Source organism: Aotus nancymaae, unplaced genomic scaffold, assembly GCF_030222135.1.
Source record: "Aotus nancymaae isolate 86718 unplaced genomic scaffold, 86718_ANA_hifiasm-v0.15.2.pri h1tg000012l, whole genome shotgun sequence".
NCBI classification, from domain to species: Eukaryota; Metazoa; Chordata; class Mammalia; order Primates; family Aotidae; genus Aotus; species Aotus nancymaae.
Window position 1 is genome coordinate 21467441 of NW_026988423.1, and position 27108 is coordinate 21494548.

General features: G+C 41.6%; 1 protein-coding gene across 10 annotated transcripts in view; it reads right to left on the reverse strand.

Moving 5' to 3' along the window:
• SIK3 (SIK family kinase 3) overlaps nt 1-27108 on the reverse strand; it is a 249269-nt gene that overhangs the window by 19342 nt on the left and 202819 nt on the right. For 6 of the 10 annotated variants that reach the window (XM_021671162.2, XM_021671160.2, XM_021671164.2 and 3 more), the window contains 9 exons: nt 12271-12389; nt 11601-11711; nt 11211-11354; nt 10719-10796; nt 10503-10612; nt 9240-9393; nt 8817-8972; nt 5657-5727; nt 3278-3421 (listed from right to left, as the gene is read on the reverse strand). In XM_021671162.2, coding sequence (XP_021526837.2) covers nt 3278-3421; nt 5657-5727; nt 8817-8972; nt 9240-9393; nt 10503-10612; nt 10719-10796; nt 11211-11354; nt 11601-11711; nt 12271-12389 — 1087 coding nt within the window. The remainder of the gene's footprint in view (nt 1-3277; nt 3422-5656; nt 5728-8816; nt 8973-9239; nt 9394-10502; nt 10613-10718; nt 10797-11210; nt 11355-11600; nt 11712-12270; nt 12390-27108) is intronic. The other 4 variants (XM_021671167.2, XM_021671161.2, XM_021671163.2 and 1 more) reach the window with 2 other exon arrangements.

Below are 27108 nucleotides of genomic sequence, written 5' to 3' on the forward strand. Positions count from 1 at the left end.
CCAACCTCCTAATGAAAGAGGAATCATATGGATTACCTTTAAAGACCCCACTGCTCAATCAGAACACAGCCAGAATCTTACAGAAAGAAAGAACAAGCTACTCATAAGGAACGCCTAAGACAGCATCAGGGTTCAAAGCTAACACCTACACTTATGATCTGATGATCAGAAAGAGATGTTTATGGGTTGAGGTAAGCAGATAAAAGACTGCCAAGGCAGCATTCCAGTAGCAGATGGAAAGGATCAGGGTTTCATGTCCAGGGCAGAGATGCCATTGCACTGAACTTTGGATGAAATGATACGCCACCTTGCCAGTGATTCATTTGGGACTGAAGCAGAACCACAGCTCAGGAAGCAGGTTAACAAGCGAGTTCAAATACAATGCAGACAGCGTGGGACCAGGAGGAATCTAATAACGGTGCAGAGGTATCCAGAGAGTTCTGGCAGCAGGTGAAAGCCTTTTACCCTCTCTTTGCTAATGATGACTTTAGTTTCAGACTCTACCTGGGGCTTGACCCAATAGTGAGCTAATGAAATGGGCATGAACATGTATTTGTTTCAATAACACAAAAAACAAATGACTTTGGGAAGGGCCACAATCCAGGAACAGGGATCATGAAAGCTGTGTTCAGAAGCATTTCCTCATAACTTGGCAGTTCTGTTTCTACTTCAGGTTTTTTGAGTTAAAGCAAGCAAGTACTATTTTCTCCTAAAATTTGACTCCTATGCTTTCAATGTTTTCTGATAATGGACACGTTTCTGATCACCTCAGAAAGCTGTGTTCTTCAAGCAGCCAATATAGTCTTTCTGCACAAAAATCACTCTCTCCCATCAGAGCAATAATCCCAGGTCCAGGTAGTTCATGACTGTTTCAGAAGCTCAGGTTGTGAAGAGACCGATACCCAGGTCAGTCCAGCACAGTAACCTCAGAGGAACAGTTCTGACGTAGCTGTTCATTTAAGAAGCATTGTTAAGTATCAATTGTGCTTGATTTTATTTGTATTTGCAATCACATTCAAATTCACGACGGCCTTGCATTAGGCTGATATTCCCAGACTATACTCTCCAAACAGGGACTTGGTTCCCCACCTGGATAAAATCTATCTTGTGTTAGTTTAAAAAAATTTTTCTTTAGTTACACTTTTTAAAACATTTTTAACCTTAAGTTACACATTTCCAGATATGAAAAGGTTGATTAGACCCCTCTTCTGTTTCCATGTTGAGCTTCATCTCTTCTACCCCAGAAGGATAGTTATATATACTGTTCTTTTAATCATTTCCTCCAGAAAATGAAAGGAATTCAAGAACCCATCCAGGCCACCCGTATTCCATGTTTTATAGCCTTGGAAAGTTTGTCATTTCCCCTGAAGACTGGCTTTAATCTCTTTTGTTGCATATTTGTACAGTGATCCCATCAAGACATGCTGGGTTTGCACAAATGCCCCACCTTATGCAATTTGCCCCTCATTAAACATTCATTTTCTTCCAATTCAAATAGGCATGGCCACAGGAAACCCTCAAAACACCAAAAAGGTTCACATGAAAACGGACAGCAGACAGATTTCCAGCAGGCAAGGCCCTGACAATGACTCTAGGCAGGGTGGATATCACACAGACAGAGCGGTGGCCAGTGTGGTCTTTCCTGAGGAAGAAATGTCAATAGAATATAGGGTCTGTGATAAAGCCTGACTCTGGAAATGTGCTGATCTTCATGTTCCCCTTAAAAGAAGACCTCCTGAGGAACACCTAGAACTCAACAAGAATACCTAAAGGACTTCAGCTAAACAACAGACTCGGACAAGGGCTAAAACATAGTGTCAAGCTGTGAAGGAAGGGAAGATGGAGACAAGGAGAAAAGAAGGAATGAAGGGTCTATTAGACACCAGTGTAGAGCTCAAAGTTATGAGAAGTCACAGGGAACGTATAGGGCCAGGAGAAGGCAGCTCTCCAGTAATCACTCAAAGTGCTCTTTATTAATTTATGCTTTTATGTATGTATGTATTTATTCTTTGTTATACTTTAAGTTCTGAGATACATGTGCAGAACGTGCAGATTTGTTCCATAGGTACACACATGCCATGATGGTCAAAGTGCTCTTTTATGTGCACGAACACTGTAGGTCCTGAAAGATTTTCATTAGAAAAAGCCTGTTTTTCTGTGACATCATAGTTTTATCTGTGAATCGTCATTCTTGCTACTCCTAACAGAACATTTTTATTAAATTATTCACAGTCATTTATAAAAGCTTATCTTCTTTCTTTTAGGGTTCCAACGTGGCACTAATTATGTCTCAGTCTGCTCAGAGTTCACCTGCCTCTGCTGATTATGTTGATGCCAAACGGGTAACCAGCCACAATAAAGCTTGCCAGTGTGAGCTGGTTGCAAGATTTCATAACAACACATATATAAACCTGTTTTCCTTGGAATCTGATTGCTTTTCAACCTTCCCAAGGCTGCTTTTCACTGTCTTCCCCAAAATACAGAGATTAAATACGCTCTAGCAATTGGTGGTGGCTTTGAATGTGTGGGCCATGAGCTTGGGGATGGCTTCAGACTGGACATGACTGAGATTTTTAGTCATCAAGGTATTCACGGAAGATAATAATCTTCTTCATCTAGCAAACTGTCATTCTGCACCGCTTCCAGGCTTACTTGGAGTCAATGAAGTTTTCTTGGCCAGGAAAGTTAAACTTGCTTTTATTTCTTCAAGAGAATGGATTATAAAGGTAATGGAACCTAGCAAAAGATTCTGCCATCAGAATAATTGAAAGAATGACCTCTTAAATACATCACTCAAGAGGATCTCTGCTCTACTATTCACAAGGGGCTTTGTCTTCATTTCCAAGCTGGTGGTTCAATGGTAACACGATATGAAATGCTCATTCTTTTGAAGGTGATGGATTATTAAAGGTCAAGTCTATCGATATGGCTACAAATCTTCCTGTTTCCAGGTGGCATTCTGAGAGTTTCATTTCCTTGCAGGTCTCAAGTTCAATTTTATCTAAGAATCAACATCTAGAATCATGGGAATCAAATGCAGACAATAAACAGGTCTGCAGGGTAATGGGAGAGAGGAATCTCACATTGCTCCAGGGCGCAGTAAAAAACCTTTGCCCTGTGCATTTCTTAGTGCAAGGAGCTGAGAAGATGTGAGTTCAGGATGACAGCTGGCTTCTATTTAAAGCCACGATGCTAGTCACCGTCGCTGTGAGACTAATCAGAAGGGTGCCTGTCCGATGAGCCTCAAGGAGCTCGCACAGCTCATGTGGCTACTCACCGATGCTGATCAGGTACCAGGTGAGGAGGCCAGACCCGGGAACGGAAAGGCTGCTGTCCTAGCTGCCGTTGTAGGTCCGGTGGGATCTCAGCTGTAGGGTTGGTCATGGCCAGTGTATGTCTTTTGGACCTATTTGCCAAGTACCTGCAACAAGCAGGAGCACATTTCATAGTAAAAAAGACAGACAGGAATATTCCTCCACAAGAAGCATTAGAAGTTAATCCAAAGCACTCAGTGAGATAGTGCCAGAGCTCATGAAGGGCTCGATGGCAAACAGATCCCTGACTGGATGGAAGTGAAACATGTCCGGCTGGCCAACAGAAGTTGGCTTGACAATGAAGTGGCTGAATTCTGAACCTAAGAATAGCCATTGAAGAGAAGAGAAAAGCAGATCTAGCTCACAAAGATGAGATCACTTTTCCTTGCTTCATTCTATTTGGTAGAAGAATTTATTTTCTCCATGTTAATCTATTCATCTTTTCCCTCCAAATTTCTAAAATACAAGTCAGAGGAAATGAGCCCTAAGGACTATTCCTAGAGATGAACCTGGGGAGATATTCAGAAGGACTCTGTGTATGTCTCTTAATCTCATAAGCCCTAGGTTTGAGACTTTCTTTACTACAGGTCACACAAAACTGATTCTTCCATTTGGGGATAAGTGAATTCCAAAACCACCCCTTTCCTCTCTCTCAGTGATTATAACTCAAGCATCAGAGAAGAAAAACTGATGTTGTCCTCGGGGAACCAACATTCTGTACAGGATGAAGAAATAAAACCACATGAAATGTTTAGAATTGTTTTTAGGAGGGAAAAGCAAGGCAAAAAATAAAAACAGAAGAGTTTCAAAAGACAAAGAGTTCACAAGCTGATGGCTTTTCCTCTGAAGATCTTTCAGACCCACCACTTAGTCAATACCATTAATAAGATATTGGTCCCTCTTCATCTGGTGGATGACTTCCTCCACTGCTGCTGCTCTTCTGGGGGCATGAATAAAAGAGGCACTATACCTTTTTATTACATCAAAACTGATAGGCATTATACCCTTGAAATGTTGGTCTAAAGAGGAAAGAAGGTGGACCTGGAGGAAGGAAAGTCTAAGACAAAGAAGATAAAATGTTGCTGTCTCTTTTAAGGTAGAAAGGCAGTAAATTTCCTGATTTCTCATTTCTTCATGACCCAGCAGGGCCCATTTATACCCTGTTATCAGCAAACTATAGAAACAACAGCATCAAGGAAAAAAAAAGTTACCACAATTTTCCTTCTATTGGCCAAGCTGCAGAAGGAGCTGATCCACCTACCAACGCCACTGTTTGCCATGGTTTTCTTTCCACATCGGACCAGCTGCTTTTTGAATAGCAGCTCTCATACAGAGTTACTGGGGGTAGGATGAGAGTCCTAGCCAGCAACTGTCAGGTTCTTAAAAAATGGTATCATTTCATTCTTAACTACCTTGCCCCTTTAAGCTAAAATCAGTTAACAGGCTGTAGAGTAATTAGTGTTATGTGAACTTGCCAAAGAGTAAGCCATTAGTGCTTTAATAACCATTTGATAAAGACACCCAAAGTTCCCCCAAAAGCCCATGAAAACCATTTTATTTCAACTTCTCTCAAAGGAAAAAAACATATAATCTTGAAGAACACCTGTATTTCTGGGAAAATACATGCTGGATTCTGGTGAAACCCCCTCCCTGGATAGTAAGAAAATCAACTCCCACAAGGGGACATGCAGGGAGCTGAGGAGCAGGGCTAATGGAACTGAGGCCAAATGAACAGTACAGCATGCCTGATGGTCACTGCCGTTCTCTGTGAATTAGGCATCTCTCAACAAGGTTCTGAAAACAATGGATATTTGCATCTGTCCCTGGCCCGAATCCCATATTCTTTTTTTCAAGATCTCTTGGTTGGTACAAGGCAGTGGAAGAAGCACACAGCAAACAGTACAAGAGGTAGTCATTCTCCTGGAAAGAAAGAGTCCATGCCAGAGGTCCATGGCCAGACTAGCTAGGATCACTGTCATCCCAAATCTCCAATTCCTTTTCAGTAAACAGTTCTTGGCAGGTAGGAGCAGGCTTTGTGCCTTGTGAATACTATCAGAGTTGCAATATGAAGGCAGGGGACAAGGAAGGAGGGAGGAAAGAAAAAGTTCTTATGGTTATTGCTGTCACTTAGGGGACTTCCAATGGTGCTTACAGAAAGACATTTTCTGGGTAGTCTTCTGTTACTTCCATGTGGGGAGGAACATGCCATCTGGCTTGAGCAAAGTGACCACACAAATGTTGAAGCTGCACTGTACCACCTCCTTGGGCAGAGGTGACCTTTCGCTGGTTGCAGGGGGAACCTGCCCAAGGACTTCTGAAAGCACTGCCAGATGTCACATTACCTCTGCACAGCTTCCTGATCTGGCTCCCCATCCGAGCTCTCCTCGTCCACAGGGGTAACTGCTGGCACTGCCTGAAGAGAGACAGGAATGAAAAGCTCAAGGTGGCAGCTTATTCTACAATGCCTCTTATTCTAGTAACTGGGCTTGGGGTGGGACTTTCTCTTGACTTTCTTATTTACAGAACTTTTCTAGGACCCCTGGGTTATATCGGATGTCATATACCTATTTTTCCATTTTCACCTTGCTTAGGTAATCCTACTTAGAATTTCTTCCACTTATTTATCTTCATTAATTAATTTATTAATCTAATAAATAGCTGAATCACTACTATGTTTCAGAATAAAATGTGAATTTACAGATACAGACCTCGTCCTCATTTTACAGTCTAGTAGAGGATAGAATAAAGTAAACAGACAGTTACAAAATAGCACGACCAAGTCTTCTAATGGGGGTGCTTGGGAATTAAGGAAAGCATCCTGGAGGAGGTGACACCTAGTAGGAACCTGAAGGATGCAAAGGAGCTGGCCAGGCAAAGAGGGACAGGAGTTACAGCTTTCCAAGCTGAAGAAAAGAGAAGGCCTGTAGGTGTCTGAGGACCTGAAAATATAGTCGAGGATTGTTTACCTGGAATGTCTAGGAGTTGACCTGTTGTTTCATATTACTGTTATTTCCAGAGTTTAAATGTCTTAACTCCAAGAAAACATAGTGAATTACTGAAATTACATTTTAGTACATAAGATACAATTGTGTAGTTTCAATTCAATGCTTTAAAATAGTTGTTACCCACCAAAACATGTGAGTGAAACGAGACCACCACAACGCATGCATCACTGTGACTTTCCCATCTGCATCCTTGCTAGCTACGCACAGCCTAGGTGCCCACATAATCACCATGCCTCAGCCACTAGGACAAAAATCACACTTCAATTATTATAAAAGAGCATTGTACGAAATGGGTAATTACAAAACAAAACAAAAGAAAACCCTCTTGGAATAATTTTGTTTGAAAGCTCCTAGGGTTTCCAGATCCCTTACCACAGTTCTACAAGGGTGGAGTGAACAGGGTGAGGCAGGAAGTGGCTGTAGATGAGGCAGGAGAGGAACACTGTGGCCAGTTATAAGCAGCCTTGAATAACACACTAAGTTTGAGGAAGAACAGTGGTGAATCACTAAAGGATTTTAAGCAGGGGCATGATGTTATAAGATTTGTATTTCCAAAGATCAGTTTACTTTAGCTGCAGTGTGAAAAGGGCTGGTGGGAGGGATCAGGGGACATAACTGGAAGCAAGGAGGTCGGTTAGGAGGTCACTGTGTCAATCCAGGCAATGGATGACAAGTGACCTGAGTTAAGGAAAGGGAAGTGGAGAAGTAAGATGTTTAATTCACAGGCACTGGATAACTGATTTGATATGGGGAATAAGAGAGGGACGAGTTAAAGATAAAATACACATTCCTAACTTGTGTAACCAGGAGAATGACGGTGCCATTCACTGTCACCCAAAGGGAGGAACAGGTTTCACAGAGTCACAGTAAGTTCATTTGGACATATTGAATAAAAGTTGTGAATACTTGTGGGATAATCAACTAAATCCATCCAGTAGGCAGTCACTGTTACATAAGTGTAGAACTCAGAAGAGCATTTCTGGGCTGGAGAATCAGATGGCAACTGAAATTATGGAGGTGAACACACTCACCCAGAAAGAGTACACAAAGGCAGATAAGAATAGGGCCTAGGATAAAACTCTGGGTTTTGCCAACTTTAAGGAACAAGCAGAAAGGAAATGTTAAAAGGAGAGGCAGAGGGAAAACACAGAGAATGTGGTGCCACAGACATCAAAAACAGAAAATATTTCAAGGAAAAAAAAAGTCAATAGTGATTAATACAGTTGGGATGTCCAAAAAGATAAAAGGTTAAAAATGTCCACTGGATTTATCAATAAGAATCTGTTAGTGACCCTGGCAAAAACGGTTACAATGGACACAGTAAGTAACCCCACCTCCCATAAAGCTGACCATGGTCCTTCCAAATCTGTCTCACCCATCTCTGAATGCCTCTGCCACCTAATTTTCCATGTTATTACTGTGGTAGCTAATCACAGATGATCTTGTACTATTGATCTTGTCAGTGATGTCAAGGGCTATGATATATAATTCTTTCATTACTGAGAGTGTGGCCCATGGACCCATGCCCACAAACTGTTTTGTTACCAATTCGTGACAAAAACCTTTTAGAAACTTTTAGCAATTAAAAAAAATAAAGAGAAACCAAATTAAGAAAAAAAAAAAAGGCAGAGTCGCGAGTGGGAGAAAAAAATAAAGAGAAACTTTTAGCAATTTAACAGACTAATTTTGTCTGAACTCAATAAAAAATTTAGCCTTGTATTTTATATGTTTTTAAATTTTCATTTTTCTAATGATTCACTTTCACTATATTTTACAAAGGATGGATTAAAGGAGGGAAAGGGTCCTCAAAGTGGCACTGCCCTAAAATATCTCCAAGGGTTATGGATATAGTTACTACCCAATCTTACGGTACTATGAGATTGAATGAATAAATGAATGGACCTATGATGAAAATAACCAGAAATAAACAGAACCCAGGGGAGAAGAAAAATCTCTGAATGTGACCATTATATGAAGGAGATGTGACTAAGAGAAAAGCTGACGAGGCTAGAGCTGCGGAAGCAAATCATCAAGTGATCCAGGTTGTGCCAAGAATGTGAGGTGGGGTTTATCAATGGAGAAAGTGTCGTTGAGAAGGCAATTTTGGAAGCCAGGCTAGAAACGAATGAATTCGAGGGTGCTTTTGCCTTCTGGCAGGGAAAGGTTGCCTGGGAGAAGACTGTGAGTTAGGCTGCTGCTACCTGGTCCAAGCTGGCAGGAGTGCAGCTGGACTTAACCAGGGTACCTGTGAGCGCCCACTGAGGAGGGAGCTCTCCAGGAGCAGAGTTCAATGTAGAAATAACTCGGCTAAGTAAGTTTGCCAAAAACAAACTGTGGAAAACTCTACTGGCCTGAAGAAAATGGGCTGGAGCATCCTAAGTTTGGAGAAAGAGGAAATTTGGACATGTAAGTTGGCCCTGGGTTCCCAACCCTAGGCTCATAACCTCTTTATTAAAAGCCTCTGAGACAGTAAATTGGGCTCTGTGCTGCTACTCACTGGTGTCATGGTGACAAGCGGAGAGGGTCCCCGTGGGCGCTTCAGTAGCTGCTGGGCATGCAGTTGGATGTTGGCTCCTCCATCTGATGCTCTCCGGCCAAGGGGGCCCATTCCATTCAACAGCTGTAGCGTGGGCGGCTGTAGGAGAGACTGCTCCTGCCAGGAGCAGAATGGGAAGGATGGACCATGAGATGAGGGGCAGGTGGGGAGAAAGGGGCAAGACACTAATCTATGGAAATTAAGGGAGCCACAGGTCATGAAGGAGACTAGAGAATGCTTCCTTCTCACCCGAGCTGCTTTCCAAGAGAAATCATCTTCCTCTATAAGAAAACCCTTAAGTCCTACAGAAGGTCCCTCAAAGCCTCTCAAAAGAAAGCTCAAGTCTGTTTCCTCTGGAGCCAGCCCTCTCCCTTATCTAGGTACCTTGTACTCAAGTTGCCCGGTTGGTTGCAAATTTTGCATAGGCAACAGGTTGTGCATGAAGTTCATGTTTGGGGCCACCTGCAAGAATGGAGCCTGTGGGTTGACTCCAGGAAAGCCAGGTAGGAGCTTTTGCAGATCTTCCATAACTTCCGTGCTGATAGGAAACAGAGTGACAGAGAAGTTGGGTTAACAGTCTTACTCAAAAGTGCTTATATCTCAAAATTGATGGCATTGCTATGTTCAGTACAACTTCCTGTATTTTATTTATTTTCTTCCTAAATTTAGGTTTCTAAGATCCTAAAGCAAAGCAAAAGCCTAAAGTGTGAAATTTAACTCTCTGCTCCTTTACTGTTTGGATGAGAGACTGCTACTCTTTACTGGCCATTCATGTCAAACCAAGGGCTCTGAGCCAAGAGGAAGTACTGGCACCACTCCAGTTCAGGTTTTCAAAGCCTGGACGTGAACACCAAGTTTCTGGAAAACGTGGGTCATCCACTAAGATAACGGCTGCCTGAAGTAGCAACTGATTCACTAGGGAAAGAATGCAATTCCTCTTGTCAGTGCTGATAGGACAGATAAGTACTAGACGTACAGGGCTATCTTGCTACAACGGTAGGTTTTACAGCATACTTTCAAAATAAGAGATCTTGCCACTAACAGAGTGACTCAGGGCTCCACCCCTTTGCAGCTGACATAGTCTGTGGAGCCAGAATGCTCCCCTATTGCTTGTTTGATCATACGCTGAGAACAAGAGACGTAAGGCAAGCACATCAGCAGACATGGGAGTCTTTTTTGGAAGTTCACTGGGAGAAAAGAGACATTTATAAGAAAACCAGCTTTGCCCTGAGTTGACCTCTCAGGAGAATTCTTGCCACAACCTTCTCTTCCTACTCAGCAAAGAAAATATCCAGAAAAGAGGTAAGGCTATTTTAATGTTGAGAGTCTTTAACTGTGGAACAAACATGGGGCAAGCTAGCCTTCAGTCCGTCTTTTTCCAGTGTGCAGGCATCAGGAAACACCATGAGAGAATAATATGGGAAAACACTTTGGGAAACTGTTGCGTTATTGGATTTTGGAGCCTTATTCATTTAAATTTTAATTGTCCACATACATAAATTACATCATATCATTTGTCCACTTGGCCACTGGATTAGAGCTCCTCTGGGGATATGATGTAATAGGAAATGTGCCATGGTAGACCCTGAAAGTCAGGTGACAATTCTTTGCCCCGGTGTTAATCAGGGCTGCTGGCCAGATACTCACCGTGGGTCAGCCACACCCACTGTGTGCCGCCTCATGGACAAATAGCGCACCAGTGCTTCAGGGGACGGCTCTTCACCCTCATCACTGTCCAAATTCAGTGTCCCATCCGGCTGAGGTGGAGGGAAACACCATCGAATTAGAAATCAGAAGGAAGGGAAGCAAGGCTATGGCAAAGAAAGCGGTTTCAGCTGACAATTCCCACAGGTTGCTACTTGCCTCCACAATCTGGTTCTCTGGGTTGATCAGCTGCACCTGCGGAACGCTGATGTTCATAGCGGTACCTGCCTGCTCCGCCTGGAAAGCAGTACATACATATACGTGCATACCTTTAACACTAGAGAGAAATAATGAGTCTTTCCAAGTAGTCTTGATTGCTAAAGTCTATGTTTTCCTGAGTACTAAAGGCTTTGGTTCATCTGCTGTTAGAAGTCACAACAAGGAAGCACCCTGTGGAGAGGATAGCATCGCCTCATGATTTGCTATTTCTTTAAAAAAACAAAAGGAACAACTATTGTTGCTCATCCCTCCTCTCTGTCAAAAAAAGGTTCAGATCCTTGATTGGCCTTTGACAAAAGAAGAGATGACAAATGGGAGGCAGAGGCAAGGAAGAGCAAGAAACTCTCATGACTTAGGGTTAGTGAGCAACAGCTAACCTTTACCCCCCTGGTGTTACTTGTCCTGAACTAGGTCACTAGAGTTATTGCCCACCTGGATATTGACTGGTGCTTGAAAGGCCATGGCTCGGGGCATGCTAGGAAGTGCTCCGAGACGCAGGGTTTTATGTCTCTTATGTCGATCACACAGCAGGCTGTAGATTGCACTATAGTGATCATAGGCATCTGATCTTAATGACTACCAAGAGAGAAGGGAAGAGAGTACAAAACCCTGGTGAAATGGCATGCTGATGATCAGAACCCTTTCAGTAATAACATTAGCCAAAGCACCTTCTTTCCTTCTTTCCAAGGCCCAGGGAGGGGCAGAGGAAGAAAAACAGGAGAGAAAAAAAGGCCCAACTTCCCAAGAAGGAGAAAAATGGAAAAAGCAGGTTAGAGGAAGAACTGCTACCTCCCACTTTGTTCTCCACTCCTTCAGAGATACCTGCAGTGTCCGCTCTTTGTCCAGTCCCATATCCTCCATGGCCAAGAGGACATCCTCATTCAGGGGGTCCACCTGTCTTTCTTCCTTTAGTTGTTGGCATTCAGCTATTAACTGTAACATAAAAAGGGGGAAGCTGTCAACCCCCCAATTAACCAGATCAATATGGCACAGCATATATAATGACCAAACTGTTCTATGCCCTCTAGCTTGGGATGCTTCTGGCCTCAGACGAAGTCTAAGGAAGACAGCCCTGAGTGATCAGCTGTGAACAGATAACAACCCACTGTCTCCTGAGCTCCCTGGAGTACCTGGGATGGTCACAGTGGTTTAAATAAAAACATGCTACAGAAGCCACTGAATTGAGCACATTAAGACAAGAGGAAGGTGACATCTCCATGGTAGGTAAGCTGCAGAACTGCAGGCTGTACTATGTCAGAAGCCAAAAACAGACAATAATTTGAGGGCACATGGTAGGGAACCCGGATAACTATTCTCCAACAGTTCAACTGGTTGTCCATCCCTTCTTGCTTGCTTCATGTGCTGCTTTAGCATTACACAATAGTTTCTTCCCAGTGTCCGCCTTTTCAGGTCACGGCCTGATTACAATCACATGCAAAGGAGGCTGCAGCGGCTTCAGAGGAGTTCCCTGTGGCAGCGGTTCCCAGCTCACCCTGTCAAAGTTGGGATCGGCGTCCCCTAGCTTCATCCACTTGTGCTTGCAGATCTGCTCCATGGAGAGGCGCTTATTGGGGTCTAACACCAGCATATGGCGGATCAAATGCTCACATTCTGCAATGGACAAACAGCCTGCCTTCAGTCTCTGGTGAGCGGAGGCACCAGGGGAGCAGAGGAACCAGGGGCAAAGTCAGCAGGGAGGCTCTCCAAATCCCTGCTTCTCATTTTGTCTCTCTGGCTCTGTGATCCTTACCTATTCAGTTGCTTACTCCACCAGAAGGGGCTAGGCAAAGGCAGAGAGAGGTGGAGAAAAAGAAACTCGAATGTGGTAGTCTGGTTAATGCCTTCACCAAAAGTCTGACCAGAAAAGTTATGGGGATAATCCATGGATTTCATTTATTTCTATTATGTATGGCCTAACTAATGAAGAACAGAATGGCCTCTAAAGAGATTTAGGATCTTACAAGGTTCTCAAAATATTCAGTCTATCCTCCTAAATGTACCATCATGTGCATACTAATGCTTTTGGCTTAGGTGTGCAATACTCTTCTTCAAAACTCAGGGAATTTGAATTTCTGATGGCACAAGGTGTGTGGGGAAAGAGCCACAGATGACTTCTCTCCTATGCCCTGGGATTCAGCTAGCCTTATTTATCATTTTCTCAATGTTATTTAAACAGTCACAGGTATGTAAAATTGAGCTGTGAGCTACAGATACTCAGATCAACAGAAATTTTTCCCTGGGAGCTCATATTACGGATTATATTGCAGAAAGAACAACGGATTCACAATCAAGAAAACTATATTCTGATTTCAAAAACTACCATCTATTTCTAAGTTTTCTCATCTATAAATTGTGGGTACTGAGGGTGATGTGGGAGTAACAGTTGTGATGAAGGCAGTGATGATGATACCAAAGCAGCAGTATTAATGCATCTTCTGAGCATTTTACAGCTATTATTTCCTCATTTAATCTACACAGCAATCCTAGGAGGGAATGTACTATCATTATTCTCATTTTAGGAATAGCAAAAACTAGACACAGAGAGGTAAAGAGACTTGTCCAAGGTCACATGGCTATTGAGTCAGATTTCAAACCAGACAGCCTGACTCTTCACCTGGTACTCTTAATTACAATGCTACACTGCCCCTGTAGTGCACGGAGTTGTTGGGGGATCCAAATTCCCCAACATTAATTCAACATTGAACCAGTAATTCAACATCTTTATCCAAGCCACCATCATCTCTGGCTTAAACCACTGCAAAAGTCTCCCAACTGGTCTTTCTGCTTCCATTTTCACTCCATTACAATCTATTTTCCATAGAGAGGCAAAAGGAATTTTTCCAAAGCATACATTTGGGCATATCACCACTTTGTCTATATTTCTCCAACCTCTTCCCATAACCCTCAGAATGAAATCCAAAGTTCTGGGCCTACAAGGTCACTACTTTTTCTTTTTCTCTTTCTCTCTCTCTCTTTCTCTCTCGACAGTCTTGCTCTGTCACCCAGGTTGGAGTGCAGTGGCATGATCTCAGCTCACTGCAATCTTTGCCTCCTGGGTTCAAGTGATTCTCCTGCCTCAGCTCAGCCTCCCGAGTAGCTGGGATTACAGGCATGCGCCACCACGCCTGGATAATTTTGTATTTTTAGTAGAGATGAGATTTCTTGATGTTGGTCAGGCTCGTCTCAGACTTCCGACCTCAGGTGATCCACCTGCCTCGATCAACCTCCCAAAGTGCTGGGATTACAGGCATGAGCCACCGGGCCTGCCCTAGTTTACTCTAATTTTAAAAGATAATACAACAAAGTTCCTATATCAAAATGATTTCTTACATCAGGCATTAATTTGTTGTTGCTTTATAATTAAAAGTATATTCAAATGCAGTGTACATCTGAAAGACTTCTACATTCTTATAGGATAAAGTAAATGTCATCTACAATATTAAGCTTGATTAAAATTATGTTTCCAGAGTAGTAAGGCTACAGCCACAACTGTAGCAGCCCCTGTATAGATTATAACTGTCACTGACACACATGTTTATGGTCTGCAGTTAAGAGGAAAAAAGCGTTCTTAATTTAGGAAGTTGCTGAAGACTTCTGTGTAGGGAGAAGCCTAGGACCAAATTGTTGTTAAGGCCTCTAGATGGCACTCTCCTGTTTTCCTTTGGTTTCCACACACAATTTTAGTGCATAAGATGACCAAAGCTGAATGGTGTTCAGTTACAGGCTTGCTTTAAAACAGATTTTTTTTCAAGGCAATTTCTTTAAAAGCAAGCAAGCAAACAAACAAAACCAAAACCAAAACACTACCATAATAATTCCGAATCAGAAGATATATCTAGTTCAATTTCAGGATCTTGAACCCTCTATTTGATCATCCTTAACCATTATTTGGCCTCAGATGCCTTGAAAATCAAGGATGTCCTAAGAAGCTTGCTACAGATCCCCCAGATGTCTATAGACCCCAGATGAAGAACTCCTGGTTACAGTGTCAAGGGCATGAGCTTTTTAATCTTGTCCATCCTACATAATATCCAATGTGCCAAGGAACAGAAATCTAACAATTTTCATATGTGGAACAGATGGAAAAGATGACAAAATGCAGAAAGCTAGAGTATCATCATCAACTCATATTTCCTAAGTGTCATGTAGTTCATGAAATTAAATTCAGATGACATTTGAAGATACTATTCTACATAAAATGTGAAAACAGGGTGAAAATGAAGGGAATAAACGCTCTCAAACCTAAGAACACAATCTTAATTTGCGGTAGCTTTTTTCTTTTTTTTTTTTAAAAAAAAGAACACAATCACCCACAGAACATTCAATTTATAAGTGAGGAAAAGATGGAGCCCTCGTGTCAAACAAAACATCAACTTTTCCAGATGCCAAGAAGTACTTTATTTTATTGTCTAAAAGGGCCCTATTGGCCAGGCATGGTGGCTCACGTCTATAATCCCAGCACTTTGGGAGGCTGAGGTGGGCAGATTGCTTGAGGGCAGGAATTTCAGACAAGCCTGGCCAACATGGCAAAACCCTGTCTCTACTGAAAATACAAAAATTAACTGGGTGCAGTGGTGCATGCCTATAATCCCAGCTACTTAAGAGGCTGAGGTACAAGAATTGCTTGAACCCAGGAGGTGGAGATTGCAGTGAGCCAAGATTGTGCCACACCAGTTTGGATGACAGAGCAAGACTATGTCTCAAAAACAAAAAAATAAAAGGGCCCCATTATTTGTTCCCTCCCAAAAGGCAGAGCCTCTGATGCTAAATGAAACTGAACTACTTTGGGCAATGCAGGAATACGCTGCTCTGCTTGTGTGTGCCAGAGAAGCAGCTTCCCTTCAGAGTCGCTTTCATCTGCTCCATGCAAGACGCCAAGCAGTCTCCGCAGTGACAGTCACTGTGGGCCCATGAAACCTGATCTGCCAAGAGAATGTTAACTAGAGGATGTGCAGCACAAGCCTTGCCCCGCTGCGCTGCCAGGCATTTGGATGACTTTGTGGAGTGAGAGCTGCTGTATGGGCAGGGTCCTAAAATGGGAAGACCTTTAAGTTGAGATTGCCAGTGTGAGTCCATTATCTGAGAAGGCAACATTTTTTTTTCTTTTTTTGTCCTTGATAATAAATTTCTCTAAGTGGTTACTACAAACCAAAACAAGTCTTGGCAGATAAGTCTTTTCCATAAGCCCTGTGGATCTGACTGAAAGTATTAATGTCCCTTTGGCATATTGAGAGGGCAAAAATGAGAGAAAGATACATAGAAAAGAGTAAAAAAATAGTGAAGAAGAGAAAGATTAATAGAACAATTCATTCAACAATATTATTTAATAATTACTAAAATTTATTGAGCATTTATAGGCAAAGTGCTAAACCCTTTAAGTCAATTTAAGCATCTGCATCACACACCAACCCCTGTTACTATTATCTCAATTTTATAGATAAAGGAATTTAAAATCAGAGAAGTTGAGAAATTTGACCAGATAATAAGGGGCCAAAGTAGGATACAAATTCTCGTCAGTTTTACTCCAAGAAGTTCTTAACCTCTATGGTCCCTAAAGTAAACACATTATTGGTATTCTAGGCTATGAAAACAAACCAAAACAATTCTCTTCCTCACAGATCAAATGCCATGTCATCTCCACAGGTTCCATCATGACAGAATCACCCACAATTGAGGTTAGTACAAAATGGGTCAGGCAAATTGATGGCCAAAGACCAAGAACTAGCTGGAAAACAGCTTTAAGGGGAGATGGCAAGTTGGATGGATTGATGAGGCAGGGACCTAAGAACATCTAAGCGGGGAGGGTTGTCTTATCCATAATTTTGCTGCTGAGGATTAAATATACTGTGGCAGAGCAAGCTTATTTATATACTCTGTAAAAACACAAGGTGATGAAGACTATGATAGAAGGCTTGAAACAACAGGCTTCCCCAATCAAAGGTCAAAGATAAGAAGAGATAGGTAAAAGTTTGGGGAACCAGATCATCAGACTCTTCAGGCTGATCCTGTGAAGGAGGGAAAGCCAACTGTCCCTGAAACCCTGCATGTGACACCAAAGAACAGAACACAGCAAAACAATCCCTTCCAGCTCTGTGGTGAGCAATGGCATAGAAGAAACTGAGTCATGGATTCTTTCTGGCCACATAAAGCTGCTTTGAACTGGTGGAAACAGAAGACATCTGTGTGCCAGAAGGCATGGGAAGGCATTCTTGTAAGGAAGAAAGTGCATGCTTCTTACAGGTGCTCACAAGGGGATGGTCTAGTTTCTCATGTACTTGGTCCAGTCAATGGTGGGTGTGTTCAAAGGTAATTTCAAAGCACTCAGCCCAAAAGTTCTACATTTTCAACAATTTAAACAAACTTCTCAATAATGTTTACTTCTTAGTAATGAATTGCTTGTAGTGCAATTCTGACTTCAAAAAGGGTTCTATTTTTCCTAAATCTCAAAATCTAAAAAGGGAACAAAAATAAACTGGCTATTAAATCTCTGAAACATGTTTCTATGGAAAATTAATTATTTGACAAAAACCTTTTAGAAGTTAAATTACATTAAAGTCTTTTTTGTTTGTTTTGTTTTTGTTTTTTGAGACGGAGTCTTGTTCTGTCACCCGGCTGGAGTGCAGTAGCTTGATCTTGGCTCACTGCAACCTCTGCCTCAAGCAATCCTCCTCCCTCAGCCTCTCGAGTAGCTGGGACTGCAGGCATGTGCTGCCACGCCCAGCTAATTTTCTGCATTTTTAGTAGAGCCAGGGTGTCACCATGTTGGCCAGGATGGTCTTGATCTCTTGACCTCATGATCCACCTGCCTCAGCCTCCCAAAATGCTGGGATTACAGGCACGAGCCACTGCACCCAGCCAATGACATAAAGTCTTAAAGTTTTTAGAACAAGGATACTATACAATACACTGCCTGATGCTGTTACCCACTCACTCTGTCCAACTCAGGTACCAGTCTGGGGGAGAAGTGATGCTATTATAGCAAATAGAATAAGACCAAGGGATGGCTGCAACGGCAATCTCAGGATGGAGCCACATGCTCTGAGAAGAGTCTATCCTCATATTTTAGATGTTCTGGATTTAACAAATGTTTGTGACTCAGAGTGCCTCTTTAATGCTGCCTGCCTTTTCCTAAAAGAAAAACTGCACACAAAACATGCTGTTTTTCCTCATGAAAAGAAAATAAAGTCTGTTACAATGTCCTGATCTCATTATAACATGGACGGAACAGTGTGACTATTTTGCAGTGCTATGTCCCCTGCAGAAATAAGTAAAAAGTAAATCAATAAGAAACCAGGGGTGTTTTTTGCCAAGATACCTTCTTTTGATTAGAAGCCAGCTAGAGTTAGGAATTTTCACTCTGCTTGTGAACTAAGCCCTAAAAATGATGTTTTATTAACATGCTCAAGAAACCCTGTCAATGTCAACTTCTAGCTAAGGTCAAACTTATTTTACATAGTCACTATTTTAAAATCTAAACAAAAAGACAAATAGTTCTCAAAATAAGACATTTGGGCCTCGTACGGTGGCTCATGCCTGTAATCCCAGCACTTTGGGAGGCCAAGGCAGGAAGATCACTTGAGGCCAGGAGTTCAAGACCAGTCTGGCCAACATGGTGAAACCCAATCTCTACTAAAAATACAAAAATTAGCCAGGCACGGTGGTGCGTGCATGTAATCCCGGCTACTCAGGAGGCTGAGGCAGGAGAATCACTTGACACTGGGAGGTGGAGGCTGTAGTGAGCCGAGATCATGCCATTGCACTCCAGCCTGGATGACAGAGTGAGACTCTGTCTGAAAAAAAGAAAAAGGTGACATTTGTATGTATAAATAACATATACTAAATGTGCTAACCTATAGATACATTCAGAGATTGTATAAATGTTAACTATAATAATACAAAATGCAGGGGGTTTGTTGTTGCACTAAAATTTTGTTATTTTGGATATTGCTAGAACAATGGTGTTGTAAGGATTGGAATGATTTTATTCTATACATTAAATTTTGACGTGTTATTGCTATAATAGAAATAAACATTTCTAAATACCAAGTTAAAGAACTGGTTATTTATTTTTAAATTATTTTGAGATGGAGTCTCGTTCTGTTGGCCAGGCTGGGTGCAGTGGTACAACCATAGCTCACTGCAGCCTCGAACTCCTGGGCTCAAGTGATCCTCCTGCCTCAGCTTCTTAGTAGCTGGAACTACAGACATACACCACCACATCTAGCTATTTTTTATTTTTATTTTTTAGAGACAGGGTCTCGCTATGTTGCCCAGGTTGGCTGCCTTGATCTCCTGGCCTCAAGCAATCTGTTGGGATTACAGGTGCATGCCACCATACCCAAAAAGGATGCAGTCAATGCCACAGTTTTACATAAACAAAGAAAATACACAACCTTGGAACTTAATATATGACAGTATTGACTGTAGTAAGATCTGACTCATAAAAAATAAGCGCTGACATTAGCTTCTCTTGACACAATGGCACTAAGAAAAAACTGTCATGTTCTGAGTCATTGATTTTCTGTTGTGGGGAAGAAAAATGGAAGTCCCACACGTCAGTAAAATTTCAAAAACAATATTCCAACAGTGAGAGATCAGAAAAGAAAGTGGAGAATTATCCATTTAACTATAAATTCCAACCCTAGTGGTTTCTGCAAATTATTATAATCAGAATATGCTGGAATAGAAATAGTTCTTTTCATCTCTAAATTCTGTAAGACACTTCCAGTGACTGAACATAGAGGCCAGAGGGAGATGGCTTGGAACAATTTAGCAAATAGACACGGAGCCCATAAGAAAAATTTCTATTCGGAATCAGTACGCATGGGCTGAGAGGCTTTTCTCTCCAGTTTTAACAAGTTTATCAACCAGAGACAGACCACGAAGAAAAAGTTTTGACCATATATATTCATTTATTAGAAAAATAACACCAATTTCTTGAACTTCCTTACTTTCAATCAGTTTTTCTAGGTGGGCATGATGCTGCCAGAATTAAAATTCAGAAATAGAAAATCCTGGCCTAAAGGGTAGGGATGCCAACATTTAGCTCTAGTCCAACCTTGAAAAAGCCCTGGCTTGCTATACTGCTTTACAAGAAGCTGTCCATTTTGTGGTTCACATTCAAATATCTTTTGAGTCCTAGTGTCAGTCATTATAGTGTAAGAAAATTCTGCCTCCGGGTCTAATACAGAGTTCCTGCTACTCGTTTTTCAATAAGTAATCCAGATGCAGACAAATGTATCCATTCCAGGACTCTCTTGATCCTTGGAGTAACTTACCAAATATGTTATTGGGAATGAAAATACAAACACATATGGTTAGATGGTCTCTGAAGTCAGACTGCCAGGGTTCAAATCTCAGCTTTGCAACTTACTAGATGTGTGTCTTGGGCATGTTATTTAACCTTACCCATGCCTCAGTTTTCTTATTTATTAAATAATCTCTCATACAGTCTACCTCACAAAACAGCTTACCTCAGACAGTTGTTTTGAACATTAAATAAGATAATGCAACAGTGCCTGGTATATAGAAAGTGGTCAATAAATGCTATTATCCAAATCTCTGGAGTCCTTCCACTTGGAATGTCCTCCTTTTATTTTTCTACTTAGGATTGCTATAAGCCAGGAGATAGTTGGTTTGAAAAGGCTAATAATAAATAGGGCAGTACCAATATTTATCTACTGGTTTTTAGTTATGTTAGGTCAAATCATGGAAATGAACACGGCTGGCCTGTTTCACTCTGAAGTAGTTCTAACCTCTTTTCTGACATCAGTTGTGATTTCTACATTCACTGGCATGAAAGTACTCATAGATTTTTCTCTCTGGCAGTGCAGTATGTCTCAAAAGGTAGGAGAAAACTGCTTTGAGGACTCTCAGCTCCTCAATATATGGAGATTGGTGGGTGGTGAGCCCATTTAATCCCTTGCCCCATTCGTTCTAAACAAAGTGCTTTTAGCCAAGCAAGATGCTGTGTGGTTCTTGATGAGTAACCCAGTCAGGGCAGAGTTGTTTGCCTCTAAGTAGAAGCTTTTTGGCAGTAGCTGCAGGGTACATTCTCCATCAGAAGCATTATGTAAGCCTGGGTCTTGCATTCCCAGTGATAAAATGCTCATGCAGTATTACAATTAATTAAGTCACAATGAAGTCTAATCAATAAAGACTCAAAAATATTGTCCACAGGAGATCTCTATCTGCTCACCAACGCTGCAGTTTGTTCATTGTAAATTAATTTTCCTTCAGTTAAATAAACGATCTTAGTATGTCTGTAGCAGGTAGTACAACAGGAGAATCTGGTAAACTAGGCTTTAAGTATGTTTCTGATGGTTAAAAAAAGATATATTGAATGAATCTGGTGCTCAAAAAATTTAAGTTACTGGCATCCATCGGTGGAAGGGGAGGTCAGAGGAAACATCTGCCAACACATGAAGCCAGGTCAGGCTTCACCTTCCACAGCAGATCAAGAAAACAGCAAGTTTCAATTTTTAATCCTTCTATAATTTAGACTCAGGGTTTTATCAAACTGATCTTTGGGATGCTCTGTGAAGTTTAATCCAAAAACGCTGGCCTGGATCAAACTTATTTTACTTGAGGCATAGAAAGCAAACTTTGTAGTAGATCAAAACACCTTTTTACACCTAAAAGTCATTTAACTTGGTCACCTTCATAATAACCCATATAACAAAAGTACATAAAACCATGGCTGGGCATGGTGGCTCACGCCTATGATCCCAAGCATTTTGGGATACTAAGGCAGGCAGATTGCTTGAACCTAGGAGTTCAAGACCAGCCTGGGCAACATAATGAAACTCTATCTCTACAGTAAAAAAAAAAAACAAACACATAAAACCAAGTGGTTTGATGAATAATTTAGATCATGTTAACAATATAATACAAGAGTCTGGGCAGGGTGTGGTGGCTCATGCCAGGTGTGGTGGCATGCACCTGTAGTCCCAGTTATTCGGGAGGCTGAGGCAAGAGCCCCGGAGACAGAAGTTGCAGTGAGCCAAGATTGCCCCACTACACTCCAGCCTGGGCGAAAAAGAATCTATTAAAAAAAAAAAAGGGCCGGGCGCGGTGGCTCAAGCCTGTAATCCCAGCACTTTGGGAGGCCGAGGCGGGTGGATCACGAGGTCAAGAGATCGAGACCATCCTGGTCAACATGGTGAAACCCCGTCTCTACTAATACAAAAAATTAGCTGGGCATGGTGGCGCGTGCCTGTAATCCCAGCTACTCAGGAGGCTGAGGCAGGAGAATTGCCTGAACTCAGGAGGCGGAGGTTGCAGTGAGCCGAGATCGCGCCATTGCACTCCAGCCTGGGTAACGAGTGAAACTCTGTCTCAAAAAAAAAAAAAAAAAAACAAGAGTCTAATATAAGATTCCATAGTTAAGTAGTACTGATTCAGTTTTTTATTAAAAAACACTTACTGAATGTGAATGTTTATGCCCTACCAGGGGCTGTTAGGTTTTATGGAAGATACTGATGTGGAAAACACAGTTCTGATAATCAAGAGGCTTACATTCTAGTGGGGAAAGGAGGAAGACATATATACATAATTATAAAAACCAGGTGGTATAAAATCAATCCAGCCTCAAACAAATCCTCAAATTAATCCTCTTTTAAATGTATATCACTGTCATTCCAACTTGAAAATATATGTCTTTAGTACGTCTCAGGATGCCTATGAAAGGAAACTTTTATCAAACAAACAAGACCAGGCATAGAAATATCCACTAATTGTGAGGATACTTCATTCCACACATTACTGACAATAGAGAACAGCTTAGAATTCTTGAGCTGACTATATCTATTTGCAGAGCATGGCCTCCCACACAGCTGTATGTAGCTACTCTGGAATTCAAGTTGGCTAGAAGCAGCTAAATGGTAGGGCCTTTGTCCTCTTGTCTTCCACTATACCAGCTCTGCTGGAGTTTCTAGGTCCTTCAGGAAGAAAAACAGATAAACTCAGCTCAAGCCTATGAAAACAGCTCAGAAAAGGAAGGATCTTGTGCTTAAGGACTTCCCTCAACCACACTATCTCCTGTAATACAGCAACAGTAGTTGGCCTGACAGGCTGAAAAGCAGCCGGCACTCGCCTCCCTCAGAAGACTATGCTCCAGGTCTACTGAGATACAGCGGTACCCAGAAACAGGAGGTGCAGCAGAAAAAGGACTCCAGGACAGACTCTAAACTTCCTTCACATGAACCTCACACTTCTTGAAGGTTGTTTGAGCTAAGAAAAGCCGAAACAACCGATGAATTCATTTTCTGCTATGCCGTATCCTTTTGAAGTATTCTCTGAAAGGCCTTGGGATTTAGGCCTACGATATTTGGCAATGCCAAGCACATGTATGTTACCAAGGGCCAGAGAGATCACATTGGTAACACAGCAATTATCTACTCATTTCCTACCCTGGCTGTTTCTCATTTTCTGTACTAATCTTACGAACACTTCTACTCAGGGAATTACTGAACTGGGATTAAAGAGTGACTAGGTTTGGGATAATCCTGTTGGCTTTCTCTGAGTCTTGAAGCTTTCAGGTTAACTTACATCATATTACAAATATGAGTTCTAAGCAGTTAGACTGCAGTTTATTTCCAAGCACTAACAGACAATGTGGCTAACAGCATGCTTAGCTGTTTTCCAGGACCCCTATCTGAAGCAGGCTCTGAGAAGGGTTCAGTAAGAATATCTTGCCTTGGTGTGAGGTGGTGGGGGTGGAGGGTAGAAGAGACCCAAGTTGCTCACAGGAAACACTGTGGACATTGGAAAAGTAAAGGAAGTGGTTTGTTTATCTTGCTCTTTTTGCGACAGTACGGTGCAGTAAAACAAACAGTGAATTTGAATACTGACTTAGTTACTTATTACCAGTGTGGCTTTGGCAAATTAACTAATTTCTCTAAACTTCAGCTTCCAAAACTTCATCAGCAAGATGATAAGATATGTGCTGTTACCAATTCTAAGATATAGTTATGTAGCTCAAATTAGATTAAGTAAAAGAAAATAATTTAGCCTGCATATGCTGGCTTCTGCCCATAATCCCAGCACTTTGAGAGCCAAGGTGGGAAGACTTCTTGAGATCAAGAGTTCAAGATCAGACTGGGCAATGTAGTGAGACTCATCTCTACGAAAAATCTTTTTGGGCAATGTAGTGAGACTCATCTCTACGAAAAATCTTTTTAAAAATTAGCTTGGCACAGTGGCACAGGCCTGTAGTCCTAGCTATTTGGGAGCCTGAGGTAGGAGGATTGTTTGAACCCAGGAGTTTGAGGCTGCAGTGAGCTATGGTCACACCACTAGGCTCCAGCATGGGTGACAGAACAAGACCTTGTTGCTAACAATATAAAAATTGAAATATTTTTTAAAAAGATATATTGGCTGGGTGTAGTGGTTCCCACCTGTAATTCCAGAACTTTGGGAGGCCAAGGTGGATGGACTGTTTGAGTCCAGGAGTTCAAGACCAGCCTGGGCAACATAACAAGACCTTGTCTCTACAAAAAACTACAAAAATTAGCTGGGCATGGTGGCATGTGCCTGTAGTCCAAGCTACTCAGAAGGCTGAGGTGGGAGGATGGCTTGAGCCTGGGAGGCGGAGGTTGCAGTGAGCCACGATCTTGCCACTGCACTCCAGCCTGGGCAACAGAGTGAGATCCTGTCTCAAAAAAAAAACAAAAATTAAAAAAAGAAATTTTTTATAAATTCAAAAGCCCTAAACAAATGTAATTTCTTGATATTACTACTGATATTATGACTTGGATAAGACTGTACTTTCTGGAGGGGCTTCTGGAGTCAGCATTTTAACAACCCTATGCATTCATTCATTCAACACATATTTACTGAGTGCCTACTAGAACCCAGGCACTGTCCAAAGCCCTGAGAACACAGCAGTAAACAAAAACCAAACGCTTATTATGGTCAAGTGGTGACGGGAGATGAGGAGACAATAAAGTCATGTGAGGTAGTGCTAAGTGCCATGAAGAAAAAGCAGAATTACAGAAACAGAATGAGGGGGCAGCCAGAACAGGCCTCTCTGAGGGGACCTGTGACTACATTAGGGAACCAGAATGTATGTGCTTGGCAAGTCTGAGAAACAGCAAGGAAGGCCCTGTGAAAATGGGAGCTCAGAACCGGAGGTAAACAGTAACAGGAAATGAGATCAGGGAAGGGGCAATGACAGCTGTGCCTTGTAGGCCGTAATAATAATAATAGTTCCTTGAATTTTATTCTAAATGTAAATGAAAGCCACTGGAGGTGGGGTGGTTTTCAGATTTAATATTTACTAAGTCCTACTACACACCAGTTCCTATGCTAGCTTATTGACTGTTGTGAAAAAGACATCTTTCGTCTGTACTTTCACTAAGTTCAGTCTGGTGTGGAAGACATACAATGAAAGAAGTAATTGCAATTGCAATATAAAGCTTGGTAAGTAACATGATAAGAGAAAGTTTAGAGACAAGAAGAGTGAATAGAAATTATCTAGATTCTTATTTCTATCCCATCTAATTTTTTAATTCTAAATTCTAAAATACAGGAGTGGGTGGAGTGGGGTGGGATAAGGAAGATGTATTCTTGGCAGTGGGAAATGCTCCAGAAAACAGAATTTGTTCAGGGAACTAGAAGAAAATCAGGGGGACTGGTGGGAGAATGGAAGCTATGGCTGAAGAGATAGGCAGGAGTTGGGTTTTAAAGGCATTTCTATGTCATTGTTTTTGAAAGAGCAGACAGGAGATCAAGTTATTAAGTTGAAACCAGTGTTTTTTTAAATGGAATAGAATAAAATATTTTGGAATGCACTGTACATAGTAAGGGTAAGTTTCGCTTTTTTTAAAACAAATTGTTTGTTGGCTGGGTGCAGTGGCTCATGGAGGTCAAGGTGGCTTTGGGAGGTCAAGACAGGAGGATCACTTAAGGCTAGGAGTTCAAGATCAGCTTGGTCAACAGAGTGAGACTCCATCTCTATAAAATATATTTTAAAATTAGCCAGGCATGATGGTGTTTGCCTGTAGTCCCAGCTAGTTGGGAGGCTGAGGTGGGAGGACCGCCTGAGTCCAGGAACTGGAGGCTATAGCAAACAATGATCACATCAGTGTACTCCAGCCTGGATGACAGTGGTCCCATCTCTTAAAAAAATAAAAAAATCTTTTGTTGTCAGCCATGGTAGTATATGCCTCTAGTCCCAGCTACTTGGGAGACTGAGGCAGAAGGGTCACTTGAGCCCAGGAGTTCAAGTCCAGCCTGGGCAAAATAGCAAGACCCCATCTCTAAAATCAAGCAAACAAATCTTTTGTTCATTTGTATCCATATATGTGTGTTCTGGGTCACAGTATAAAATATATTTTTTTCTCATCATAGCCAAACATGTTTGTAAGCCAATGCTTGCCACCTTACGGGGTAAACTTTACCTTAGAGGCAATGGTAAAAAAGGTTTCAGGCTAGAAAATGGTAAAATCAGACTTGTGTGTTTATGTAAGAGAGAAAAAGAGAGTAAGAGAGTGTGTATGTATGTATGGTATGTTTTATTTATTCTTATGTTTGTGTTTTGGAAAGATTACTCATGCAGCAAAGTTGAGAATAGATTAGAGGGGGACAAGACTGGAGCCAGGAATCCGTATCATTGGCTATTGTTTAATTGAGGCAAGAGAAGATGATTAGTATGGTATTGGAAGTGGCTATAGGAATGGAGGGTTGAATCGACAGGATTTGGTAACTGATGAGCTGTGGCAATGATGACAGAGAAAGTATCAAGGCTTGTGCTGGCCTTGGTCAGATGGTGACGCTATTCACTAAAGCAATGAATACAGAATAGAGCATAGAGCACATCTAGGGAGGGGGAGTTAAGTTCATTTCTGAAGATGTTTCCCCTGACCTGATGTGAAGCCAATGGTTAGCAAATACTTGGATATGTAGCCCTAGATCCAAGAGGAGAGGTCCAGGCCAAAAAGTTAACTGAGGACTGATCATCACAGTGATCAATGAAGCTACTGGCTCCAGAAAGACGTTGTAAAGATAAAAAGATCTAAAGGATGAACAGAGAAAAATGAGTCCGGTAGAGAAGACTGAAGGGGCTCCCAGAGGACAGGAGGAAAACTGGAGAATGTGGTATCTCAGAAGCAATGAGAAAAAGTGTTTTAAAATGTAATGAGTGACTCAACAATAAGAAAATAAACAACCTGATTTTAAAATGACCAAAAGACCTGAAGAGACACCTCAACAAAGACATATAGATGGCAAATAAGCATATGAAAAGATGCTCATCATCATACATTACAGAAATTAAAACAACAGTGAAACACCACTACACACCTATTAGAGTGGCCAAAATCCAAAATGC